Genomic DNA, 13,501 nt, shown 5'->3' with positions numbered 1-13,501 from the left:
TAGTTTACTGACATTTTTATATATTTTATAGTGACTTTACAGGATGCATATTTACGCTGAATTTGAAAACGGGAAACACTTTCTTTTTCCAAAGGTTGATTTTATAAGCTCTGAGATAAAAGCGAATGAATCATAATTTGTTATGTCAATGGCTTCAATGGTCTCAAAGCCAAAAAGTAGCCTAATAATAATTGTTGGTTAAGATCAAATAAGGCAAGAACAACTGAAAAGTCTAAAAATTTTCCTTATACGTTACACTTTACACTTTAAATAAAATTGTATAAGGTTAACGCAATAGAGAGAATGCTTAGTAACATAAAGAGAGTTGTGGAAATAAATAGTGATTACTCTCATCTCAGGTATAATTACAGTTAAAACATGAAAACTATATATTTATTAAAAAATCAACCAAAAAAAATCTATAAACAACAAAGTTTATGTTTTATTGAGTTTATAAGAAATTAATGTATATAAATATGTACGTAAATTTTTAGGTGAAATTGTATGTCATTTAAATAAAAATCAACTGAAATGTGAAATACGTTCTAAGTTAGTTAAGAGTAATATTTCAATATATAATTTTTTAAACTATTCTTTTACTTGAATGATGCAAATAAGTTAGTAAATCAAAACAGTAAATATACTGGGGAAAAAAAAATAGAAATTATTCTAGTATATTTTTACGAATATTTTCTTTGTGTCTGGCGCATTAGGGATTATTATTTCGTTAATAAGAAGGGAACATTAAAACAAATATTTATAGTGAATTTTGTTTTAAGCAATAATGGTTTCAATTTACGCTGCTGTAGAAACGATGGTAATTTTTAAAGTCTAAGTAAGATTTAAATAAATATTGAAGGGGGAAAAAAACATTATGTTTTAGACAGTAGCTTTGCCTTTAAACCTGAAGAAAAAAAGTTTAAGTTCTGTATGCAAACCATTCAATTATCTTAATCGGTAATGCCCAAATCCGTTTGAAACTCAACTTTGGCAGCTTACTCCGCAAGAAAGTTTGCGATGCAATGCGTGTATTCTTCATTTGTGTAAAAATTAGCCACTTGCAATATCCACAATTTGACCGGTGTTTTACGTAATTATCAATCAAATAGTGAAACGGGACGTAAACAAATATTATATGTGTATTACATAATGTAGACACTTTTCCTAGCTCGTACATACGCGAGTTTATTTATTATTTTTATCTCGATTTTGTTTGCAACTATGACCTGCGCAAGTGAAGTTTTTTCGGAGGATGGGAAATATGTTTCAAGCCCGGAACTCTTAGGCGAGTGCGCAACTGAACAAGGATTTGTTTTTGCGAAAAGGACCGATGAGGGGGGAAGGGTGTAGAAGAGGAGTTACTTTCAGCCGCACGTCACTGGGGCTTGAAGCGGCCCACAGACGCCGCCGTCAATCCCCGGCCCCTTTTTATTCTTTATCCATATACTTTCGTGTTCAACGCGGGCGAAGGAAGCCATCCATCAAGAAGTCTCCGGACCGCCGCGCGCGCAGGCTTTCCTTCTCTGTCCGTGTCCCGCGCGTGGGCAGCGCTGATGTTCCAGGGAGAGCGAGATCGCCAGAAGAAGGGTGAAGAAAAGAAGGAAAAACAAACAAAACTACGTGGGGAAGGGGGGGAAAGAAAAATAAAAAAAAAACAAATCGGTGGAGGAGTCGGAGAACGAAGCGCAGGAAAGATTTTTCTGGCCTGCGATAAAAACGTTATCTTTGCACGTAAAACAGCGGCTGGGTTCGGTCGGCTACCTACCACACACCTGCTACCGGCCCGAGCAGCAAAACCACGCGGCAGGACTCCTGGATCCTTGCGCGAGTCCTGGAGCCTGGACACCTTCTCCTCGGGCAGCGCCGCCTTCGGGCTGACCGCGAGTCAACAGCAGCACGTCCTCGCTGCTAAGGGGGTCCCGGGTTCGAGTCCCGGGCAGGGCAATCCTCCCAACAAGTCACCAACTCAGCTTAAAGTTACCAACATTCTCGACTGAAAATTAACTTTGGAAAAAATAAAAATAAAAATAGTGTTTGTCTCTCTTTTTTTTTGGTGGAAAATTAACAACGAGACGATATATTTTTTTAAAAAAGTAAAAAATTTTAAAAGTGATATGGTTTCAGGCTAACGAACCAAGAATCACCCGGGTTGGTGGAAGAACTCCTTCTAGTGTTCAGGACTGGGTGATGTGTGTGTGGTCCCCTTCACTTTCACGCAGAATAATCCTCGCCACGGCAACTGACCATTTTTGTCGGGACAATGAACTAACCATCATCATTATCTCAATTATGGGGACGTTTACCAGAAAGTTACTTTTATAGATTATTCTTTTAATATGTAAAAATACAATATTTTATTCAAATAATGTTACCAGTTTTTAAAAATATGAAATTTATTGTTTTAGGCCTACGTGTTTATCACCTGGATTTGCATTCAGAAGTTTTTTTTTTTTAAAGAACTTTAAAACAGATGATAAAGCACGAAGTAGGTTAATTTTTTATTTCCATTCGCAAAAATTTAAGTTTTTTTTTTCATGCTTCAGAACATAAGTTTCCCATAAGATCAAGATATCTACTAAATAATTTACACAAGATAACATCAAAATGTTATCCATTAAAAACTAAATCATTATTCCACAACTAACTTGCAATTAAAAATATTTTTACTTCACGTTATTTTAACTGTTTAGCTCACAAATAAATTTTCTTGATAGAGTGCACTTTATAGACAACAAAATTGTAAAAGATAGTTGCCAAGAAGAATACGGCTTCGAAAAATTTTTAGTGGCTTGGGTTCAAGAAAACACAGAATGATGACGTGTAACGAGTCTTTAATAAGGAACCTAAAGTGGTTTAGTGTGCTTTAGACGATAAATTCTTTATACTTATCTATTTCCAGATCTACTGCAAGTTTCTACAAATCCGTATTCATCAATTTGTTTCTTAAAGCCATGATTGATCGGTTCTCAGATACGCTTTCAAATAGCTATTATTAAGCCTTTTGGTATCGCGTGGAAAGGAATGTTCTGGAAAATGTGGAAATAAGATTGATAACTAACGAAGTGTTTTCTAAGTTATCCATATGATAACTGAATTCTATTACACTAAATTGTAAGTCTTGACTTATTTTAATTTATAACGAAATCATTCCAAGTAATAAAACCAAAGAACACAAACATTTTAATAAAGCAAAATATAACAAAATTTTGAATACTTACAACTGAATAGTTAAGATTGAAAATAAAATTATTTGAATTTCTTTGTTACCTAATTTTGTATTTTTTTTTCATTACTACTCAATAATCAATGTAAAATGTTAATCAATTCAGAGCTGTAAAGAAATAAGTTATTAAAACAAATTTAAATAAAAAAACAAGTTCAGTATTCTACTAAAATTACAGCTCTAAAGAGTTTAAAAATTGGAATGTTGAAATTGATAAATTTTACATTTGGCACTATTATTGTAATTTTAAATCAAAATGTGTATATTATAAATAACAATTACTAGAGCTTGTAAAATTACTACTTAACGACGATAAGAATAAATTAAATTTTTAGTTTAATATGTTGCAACGTTGATGCCGTCATGTTATTCATTCGAATTGATCTCAAAGAATTATAACTGGCAATTTTAAATTTTTTTCAAACTTATTTCAGCAAGTCACATTACATATATTTGTACCTTTGTCAAAGTGAACAATTGGAGCTTAGGTAGTGTAGCCATTATCTCATCAGAATCCATTTATTGAAATAAAAGTTGATTTTCCTCGGTGGTTACTTGCTGGTTCTCGTATTAGTACCAGACACACGACAGACACGTACAGAAGTTTGAATACTTCAATTATAAGTACAGTAGAGTCCCGCTAATCCGAACTAATTGGGACCGAACCCTGGCGGAATTTTCTTATATAATGCCATTTATGGTCTTTATGAGGCGTGGGCTATTTAACATCTGATGTGTCAAATATTAAAGATCAGACACAAAGCACACCTTTATTATTTAGCGTATTTAGCATAATATAAATACGTAAATATTTAAGTACTATGTACGTAATCATATTTTTTTCTTTTTAGTTGAAGGAGAAATAGATAAATCATTTCTTATGTACATATTAATAAACGTAAGACATTACTTGAAAATTAACTTGTTTTTCTTTGCTTTTCAAGGTTCATAATTGTTATAAAAATATTTCTTTTTTCGTCCTAGCCCTGTTCGGATTAGGCGGATTTTCGGATTAGCGGGGTTCGGATTAGCGGGACTCTACTGTATATAATATACTGAAATAAGTGTTGTCACAAAAATTTTGGATTAGTGAATTTTTTTTGGACATACGCCATTGCAGTTTTGCGCTGTTTGTCACGGAAAAATTCTGAAAATAAAATAAATAAATAAATATGAAGATAAAAAATTCATAGAAAACAAGACTGTAAAAGTGATGTCGGACAAACCGAACCAACGGCGAAACTAAAGTATTATGGACAACACAACGACGACAAACACACAGAAAACTATCGTAACAATATCATAGCACAAAAACGACGAGAAATTCGCAACTAAAACCGTAAATACAGACAAACAACCTTGAACAACACGGCGACCGACAGAGGAACCAAACGATGATCTTGACAGTATACCAACAACATAGTGACGCACGTGTGAACACAGCAATGAAATTAATAAGGTATTCTTACAACATAAATCGACAGCACAGACTTTTTCTTCTTTCTTGTTGTTTCGTAACACAGCAAGTACCACCCTCTGGAGCTTCACATGTTGAGTTCCGAGCATAGGTACAGTGACTGGTAACTTGTGCTTGTCTAGTTGCGTTCTGTGACCCGTTTACGTATTAACAAGGCATTTTGAAAAAAAAGAAGTTGTTTATGTCTGGTGAAACCGTGGAAGCTAGTATAACTAGGGACACCTGTATTTCGCGATTTCATTTCATTTCAAGGTATTTCACAAAACACTGTAGCTTTTTCTAAGAGTCATGGCAAATTGTGAGGGTGCAGCAGTACGGTGACCACATTCTCATTGGCCCCGTCAAGAGCGGGACACCTCTCACCGACCTCAGCCAATAACCACAGGAGAAAAGCTACAGTATTTTGTGAAATACCTTGACACGAAATGTATTCGCGAAATACAGGTGTCCCTAGGTATAACACTTCATTGTTGATTAAATCCCGGGCTGTTGGGCCCTAAGCCACTTTTTGGTGTCGGGAAAAGGCAGGTCGAATGGGGCTGAGTAAGACCAGAAATACCTAGGCCTTGAAAGATGTCGATGTCCCAGTGCAGCTGACAATTTATTTAGTTCAGCGACGTGTAAAATCTTAGCTCTCAGTATACGGCATTTGACAAGAGTAATTACGTGAATGGAGCGAAAGTCGTATAGAAAGGAAATGTTTAACCACGGTGATGCCATCTATAGCTGATGCCGCGAACCAAAGTTCACAAAGTCAAAGGAAATCTTTACAGTATTAGCTTTCTAATGAATTTTAACAACATGGGTAATATTTAAATAATATTTCTTTGCGAAAATCAGGTCCAAAGCAGATGCTTAGTATTTTTCAAGTCTTTAACGCTCTTATAGAAGTCGTTACATTATATAGTTTTTAATTTCGTTCTGCTAATCAAATGATTCAATCGACGACGAAGCTGCTCCAGCAACGTATTCTAGTGGCGGGTGCGGAAACTACGTGTTATTCGCGTCCAGATATTTAGTTTTCAAACACAATTTGCGTATATTTATCACGCTTGAAATAATTTAAAGAAACTTACAAAAAATTTCGTGTCCGAGTTTCGTATTATAAGTGAATTTGCAACACGAGAACACATGAATTTGTTCGTTACTGAGGTTAGATTTTATAGATCTCTGGCGAGTATTGAAAGACTCGGTCACATTTTCATAGCCATTTTACTTACTGAATTGCCACTAAATGGTCATTCATACGATCTATTCAAGTTTTAACCCTTTAAACACTTCGAGGGTGAAATTTTAGTACACGACGAAAATTCAACGATGCACGCGCATCACGGAACGGAATTTAATTTGTTTAAAAAATAAAATACGAATGTGCGTTTTTGCTTAACTTGAGAGCCGAAGTCGACAAGATGGCAGACACACGTGTGGCAGCATACACTCGTATAAACTAACTTTCAAAAAAATTCACAGAAGAAGGCCTACTAAGCTTATTGCTGTGCCATATGAAACTGTTTGATAGTGAATCTATCCTAGAATTAACAGTGTGCAAACTTTAATAGTCAATACAAGACAAAATCGCAACTTTAGAAATAACTATAATTTATATGCTAATAAATAATATGTTGGATCAGACATTTAGTAAAATTAATTTCACACACACACACACACACACACATATATATATATATATATATATATATATATATATATATATATATGTTCTCAATGACAGTACAAAGGCTGCACTATGTTTTAGGTAGGCCTATTTTCAATGCTTGGTTTTTTACTTGTCGTGGTAGAGATGGTTTAATGTATGGGCGTTTATCCCGTTGGTGTGTGTAAGGGGGGGGGGGGGAAGAGATCTCCCCTGAAATTAAGAAGCCCTTCACTGAGGAGGCCCGCTTAAGCTTGCAAAATCGTGACTGAGAAACGGGGTTGATAAACATGAACGTCAAAACCTTTGTGTCATGGAAAACTTTCTGAATACATTAAAGTTTTCCGCTTATTGCAAGCACATCAGCCAAAGAATAGGCAGTGTACAGCTTACAAGCACCGTATCCGGAGATGACTTGTGTCGATTAAGAGACGCGCTCGAAATTCGCGTCCTACAGATTTGCACCCTTGGTCTCATGTAAGAAGCATGTGACCTGAACTCAAGTGGGAAAAGACCCGCTACTGTGCAACAAGGCTGGCCGATGCTCCTGCGACGTAGCCGGCGCGCTGCTGGTTCCAATGTGTTTGCAGGCTGCAATATACCAGTGCTTAGACGTTGAACCTAACTCCACGACGTAATGTAGCCCAGGCGTAGGAGTGATCGCACTTGTAACATACGCTTCGCCACTTGCATCGACACTAAACTTTGTCGACAATAAAGTAAAGGAAGACAAGCATCATTCAAAAACCTATGCAAACTTTCGCTTCAATCCATCGATATTTAATATCAGGAGTCTCAATGAAGGTTAACATTGGCTATATACGTTTTCATGCACTCATAAACACTTGAATATTTTGGTAGTTTGTGAATATAAGCTTTCGTACATTAACGCTTTCGGCATATTGTTATACATTATTTAAAATAGTTTTAATGTGTGTGCCAGTCAATTTAGCCAATAATAAATCATGTATTCAGTGAGAGAACAATCGTGAACACGTAGGTGATAACAAGTTTATTTATGTTCACAAATATAAAAAAATATTATTTTTAGCCAGTGAGGTTGTTGGCATATTCAGCCTACTATGTATCCCAATACCTACTTGCTGGAGAAGATTCTCAAATGAAGATATGGACGATCCTACGTCAAGTGGTGGGGCTTTCCACCTCGCTTAATTCTAGATTATCATATGCAGAAATCGATAAATGCAAGTAATTAGCTTGTCTGTAGTAGAGAATAAATTAGGTAATAAATTTTTAATTGTAATTTTTGTGTTTTTAATTCTTTAACATGTTTGCTCTATATAATATTAAGTTCTCGTTAATGTGTTTGAAGTTTGTGTATTGAATGTTCAGTGTGTGTCATGTGTGTGTGTCATGTGTGTGTGTATTGCAAGTTCTTTTCTTTGTTGAATGCGTAATCAAGACTGTAGTCAGGTCAAGATTGGTCTCGTCGTTCGGAGATGCTTGGCCTATGTGTATAACATTTTACATGAACTGGTTGGAAGGTATTCCTATGCATCCAAAAATTAGACTTCCATGGTAGGCACAATGATAATATAAATTTTCGTCGGCCAGGTACCTTGCATGAAGTGGTTTTTCGTATAGAGAATTACTAATAAACTCCACGAAATATAATGGGAAACAGATTTCAATTTTATGTAAAGCTTTAGTTGTTCTTATCACTAGTTGATAATGAATCGGAGTGATCTAATTAATTATTATTTAAACAAGTGATTTTTTTTTCATGAATTTTGGAATTTTTAACGAATTTAGCTCAACAGTTACAGATTTCCAAGATGGAGGCCAAGATGGTAGAAGCCAGAGTAAATAAATAATACAGTACTCTGGTGGGCAAAAATTAAAGTGGTGGCAGCAACCTCTAGCAGACGAAAAGAAAATGGCAGCCTCCAGCAGACGAAAACAAAATAGCTGTCATGACGTCATACTGGCTGATGTAATAACTGATTTTGAATTAGTGGTGGGAGGTCAGTGTGCCGGTGGCTTCCATGGAGAAAGGATTCGTCACCATTTTTATTTTGCCCTCACCGGGTTTGAACCCAGTATATTTCATAAATTTTATTATTTAAAGTATATTAATAAATGTTTTGTGGTTTTTAAATTTGTTCCCATGAAAATCTGATAAAAATGAAAGATTTTGAAGATGTTGGATGGTTTATAAAATGGTTGAAGTTTTTTATATAACAATTTTATTAATAACATTTTTTATAAAGTTTGAAAATATCCCTAAATTTCTAGCATAGAAATTACGGATTTTCAATATGGTGGCCATAGCGATAATTTCAATGCTAGAGAATGATGTGATAGATGGCGGAAAATTCTTGAATTAAAAAATGGCAGGAAACAGAATCGCCGAAATTCTAGAATTCAAAACGGCGGATCCAAAATGATGTGTCCAATATGTCGATCCAAAATGGCCACCGGTATAAAGGTTAAAGTAAATGGTCAAGGTCAAGGTAATTCAAGATGGACTCCGTGACGTCACAATCCAATATGACAGTCGGCATTTCGGCACCTCAACCTTGAAGCCTTCCGCCCGACCGGCTTATACATACTACCATTGATAGTACTTTAAATGCTGGTAATCTAACCTACCCAACTGTTCACATCAATTTACAGTATTATCAATGAAGCTAAAATTACCCTACCAACCAATCTTTCACTCCATGTTACCGTAATTTAAATAAATTTATCCATTCTACATGTAAATTTGTAAAATTTTATTTTGAATATTTTAAATAGTTCACCAATAATTAACAGTTTAATTATTTGGTTAGGTTAGGTCAGTGACATTTAAGATCTTATATATTTAATATGGGATTTTGGTATGTATGCATGACGTCGATAACTCCGATACCGTTTGACCGATCGCTATGAAAGTTGCCAAGTCGAATTGTTTTTTCATGGAAAAGGTTTTTATGCTATCCATTTTTGTTCGTAACTCGCCGCTCGATGCCACTGCAACGCATCAAATTCTAAACCGTTCAAATGATCGCCATGGGTAAACAGACAAGTATAGCTCATAGACATACAAACAGTAATTGTGTGTAATTTTTCTATGTCCACCACACTGTCATATACCGCTATCACCATGTGTTTAGTCCTGGCAACGCCGTGTAATGCAGCTATGATTTACTATTCTTCTTTTTATTTGTACGCAAATGAAAGTTATATCACACGCAACTAAACTAGCTCTGGACGTCTTATGGGTCAACTATTTATACAATATCTATTTTGTTATAACTTAATGAACACATAGCAACAAATAATAACAAATACTGATTGTGACTGTGATTAGAATTTGGCAAGTTTAATAATAATAAATTGTAATTATAATTTTAATATATATATATAAATTAATGTTTGTATATATGATGTTGATAAAATCCGAAAACGTTTGAACAATCACCCTGAAAGTTGGCTCATCAAATCATCGAAGTGTGTTTTTTCATATATATTTTTTTTTTTTTTTTTTTTTTTCTTTTTACACTATTCATTTTGCTACAACTCGCCACTAGATAGCGTTGCAGCGCATCAAGTATTATTCCGTTCAATAGATCGCCATGAAAATTGTTATATTGTAATTTTACTGTCCTTAATTCTAAAAAAAAGTGATTGTAACTGTGATTAGTATTTGATGAGTGAGTTTAAAATGGAATACTATTTCAAACGCTTTATAGATATAGTTTACATAAAAACAATCCATTTTATAAATACAGAGATAAATAAATAAACACGGGCAGGGCATCGTCTGCCGGGTTCTGCTATACTATGTGTAAACGCGCGGTTATGTTAGGTTAGCTACGTTAAAAAATATTTTAAACAATTTGTGAGCTATATAAATAACATATATATTTAATAAGTTTTTTAGTATATGAGACTTAACCCAAGAAATTTACTTTTTTGCAAGAATTGGCGACGCGCACTAACCTCAAACCTCGGGAACATTTTCAAAGAAACTGAACATCACTAATACTAAAAAATATGAAGAAACATTAAATAACTCACCTTTGCAAAGGCTGACAACAGCTGACATCATGTAGTTATCTTGTTTCAAATAATAAACTTAGCGGAAATCATATAATTCAATGTATTTGCTACTGGGAAAATTATTATTTCTCAGGTAATGAAATATTCTAGATATTGCTGTTTTACAAAATTATTAGAAAATGTGTAGGAATAAAAACAGCCATTTTAGATTTTATTTACAAAAGAATTGTCTTTTTCTCTCTATCTCTCTTTTTCTCTCAGTCGTTTTACCCCAACGATATATTAACGAGTCAAGGTTTGAATTGGCAAAGAATTTTCACTTCTATTACATGTACTGAGATAAATGCGCTTTTTTTTTTTAAAAAAAAAAGATCTATACTTAACACTTACCACTTCTTGGTGTTGTAATATTTAAAATGGAAAAACTGAATTCCTTTTATTGGTATGGTAGTTAATTCTAACCAGTATATTTACTTATGTTTGATTAGTTTTGGAGATTTAAATTATTTAAATAATAATATGTTTTAAAGCTAATAGAACGGAAGTTTTGGTACTGGTACGAACACTTAACAATTACACACTATCGATTTCTTTTAGAGGTAGGTATATTTGTTATTTTATAAGCATGATGTTTACTCACTTTTATCTTCTTAGGGGTGGAATTATCTTATAATATTGACATTCGCATTTAAGTTAGCCAAAAAATTACTAATAACATTTTTTGAATAAATCAATTTAAGTTGTTTTTGAGTTATGTTAAAAAAAACATTTAAACAAACAGGAAAATTTGTCATTTTTGAGATTTAAAAAACTATTGATGTAGCCATGAATAATAGTTTTTGATATAATTTTTTTATAATTTCGTCTAAAGAACACTCTTTCAGTCAAAAACATTTTTATTATTAGCATAAATGTGTTTTCGTATTAAAAGCTAACGCATAATTGATAAATGTGGGTGACCCATTTCTTCCACGGCGTATACTAAATCCATTCCAATAATGTAAGTTGCTTAATTTTTGTTAACGTTACAAGAATTTTTGATGTCATGTAATATTTTAATACTTGCAAATATGACAATACTTATCGAGTCCCATGACGATTCTTTCATTAGTCTCCCTTCGACAATAGTAATGTTCATTCAGCTGTGACACCTACTATCGCTTGTCCGAGATACACCAATAACCGAAGCAATCAGTATCCACTTTCACATAATAATAAAGTCTTCGATCCCGCGATGAAGCTTTAATATTGATAAATTTCAGTCACTTATTTCCCATTGCCTTAGTCCAATTTTTAAATTGTAGCCTTTCACAAGCTTAAGAAAAAACTGATATTTAGAACTCTCCATGTCTTCTCTTGAGCCATATTCGTGAATATTGAATCTCCTTAAAATCACCGACAGCATGGTCTTCATCGCCATGTAGGCGTAGCTCCTGCCCAGACACATCCTGCGTCCAGAAGCAAACGGAATAAACGAACACACGGGACGACTTGCACTATTTTCTTTGTTGAACCTCTCTGGATCAAACACATGAGGGTCTGGGTAATAGGTTGGATCTCTGTGCACAAGGAAGATAGGAATAACAACGTTTGTTCCGGAAGGTAATGTGTAACCATTAATTCTTATCTCACTGTCCACCAACCTTACAATAAAGGGAACTGTTGAATAAAGTCTTAGCGATTCGTTAATTACTTGCTCCAAGAACACCATCCGCTTCAGATCATTAGCCGTAACTGGTCGGTTTATGTCTTTACCGAAGATATCTTCCTGTTCTTTAACTACTTTATCTTGTACATCCTGGTGTAAGGCCAACAACATGAGAGTGTGTGCCACTGTGTAGCCTGAAGTATCTGTAGCAGCTGCTACGATTAATAAAGCCTGATCTATCAATTGCTGTAGAGTGAAAAGCTCTGGTTCATTAGCCAAGGTTGCTATCATGTGATCCAGAAACCCTTGTCGCTGCTTAGAAGTACTTGTGTCGTTCATTTCATTACTTAAACATTCTTCACTTGTGTAACTGTATGAACTTGTCTTCTGCTTCAAAATTAAGGCCACAAAATCTCTTACAGGTCCGAGTAATGACAAAAGAGTTTGATATAACTTGGTGAACTTAAAAGTGATTGTAAACCAAAACCACGGCGTAAGAGTCAAATGACCTAATATTTTAAATATTTTTGGAACATTAGTAATGAAACAGTGCTTTTGATTCATACCGTGATTATCCATTGGTACACCCATGGTAGTCTCGGTAACCATCTTCAAAGAGCACGACATTGTGTAACTGACCACATCAAATGGTATATTGTTAGTATGTTTTTCAAGTTGGTGAGCCATCGCCTGGCTCTTATCGCAAAACGTACTGATGTAATTGTTGATTACCTGGAGGGTGAGCGTTGGTGCCATAATTTTTCGAAACCTCTTCCATATTTCAACTTCAGCAGCAAGAAGTGAATCGCCGAAAAATATGTTGAACGGCGTATAAAATACCGGCTTGGACAAGGATTTACTTCCGTTGAGTATCACTGAGATGTCTCTGGGGTCTGTCAAAGAAACACCAAAGTAAGGACCAACCCAGGCCTTACACACTGGACCATAGCGTTCGTGGTACTCTTTGACTTTATCCAGGATAGTTTCCCTGTTGTTCACAATGTCCAGCAGGTTCCCGATGAGGGGAGCTCCCGGAGGACCTGGCATCTTGGCCATCAGGCGGCGGCAGCGGCTTCGGCGGACGTACCAGGCGACTGTGACGAGGGCGACCAGTACCGCGACTCCCGAGGCGACCCAACTGTCCGGCACGGCCATCGCGAGACAACTCAGGCCAAACTGGTTCCCAGCAGGTCACTACACTTTCCAAGCTTGCATAACCGCGGCGGCGTGGAAAGTTACCTTGCGAGCGGTTACCTTTCCTGGAACCACGCAGCATTACTTTTTTTTTTGTAATAGCCACGTTTTCGTCTCCTACAAAAAATAACAAAGAAAATAGGTTCAGGTTTCCAGCTCAAGCAAAACGTCAGCGTGCTCTCTAGACTTTCAGCTGCTACTGACTATTCTAATGGTCTCTGTGAAACCAATGCCTTATTTGTCTGTTACGAAATATTACGACAAAGACAAAAAAGATTGCCTACTATTTCATCCGTT

At 35.2% G+C, this 13,501-nt stretch overlaps 2 protein-coding genes across 2 annotated transcripts in view; both read right to left on the bottom strand.

The window, feature by feature from the left end:
- Nucleotides 1-10,526, bottom strand: part of LOC134541942 (uncharacterized) — a 174,499-nt gene extending 163,973 nt beyond the window's left edge. The window contains exon 1 of the mRNA XM_063385694.1: nucleotides 10,381-10,526. Coding sequence (XP_063241764.1) covers nucleotides 10,381-10,411 — 31 coding nt within the window. The 5' untranslated portion in view covers nucleotides 10,412-10,526. The remainder of the gene's footprint in view (nucleotides 1-10,380) is intronic.
- Nucleotides 10,527-11,240: 714 nt separating this feature from the next.
- Nucleotides 11,241-13,200, bottom strand: LOC134541940 (cytochrome P450 4g1-like). The gene has a single exon (XM_063385693.1). It carries the CDS (start codon nucleotides 13,163-13,165, stop codon nucleotides 11,621-11,623), a length of 1,545 nt encoding a protein of 514 aa, XP_063241763.1. The 5' UTR covers nucleotides 13,166-13,200; the 3' UTR covers nucleotides 11,241-11,620.
- Nucleotides 13,201-13,501: the final 301 nt, after the last annotated feature.

This window comes from Bacillus rossius (assembly GCF_032445375.1).
Source record: "Bacillus rossius redtenbacheri isolate Brsri chromosome 4 unlocalized genomic scaffold, Brsri_v3 Brsri_v3_scf4_2, whole genome shotgun sequence".
Classification (NCBI taxonomy): Eukaryota; Metazoa; Arthropoda; class Insecta; order Phasmatodea; family Bacillidae; genus Bacillus; species Bacillus rossius.
Note: the sequence above shows the minus strand (reverse complement) of the source record. Positions and strands in the feature narration are given on the sequence as shown.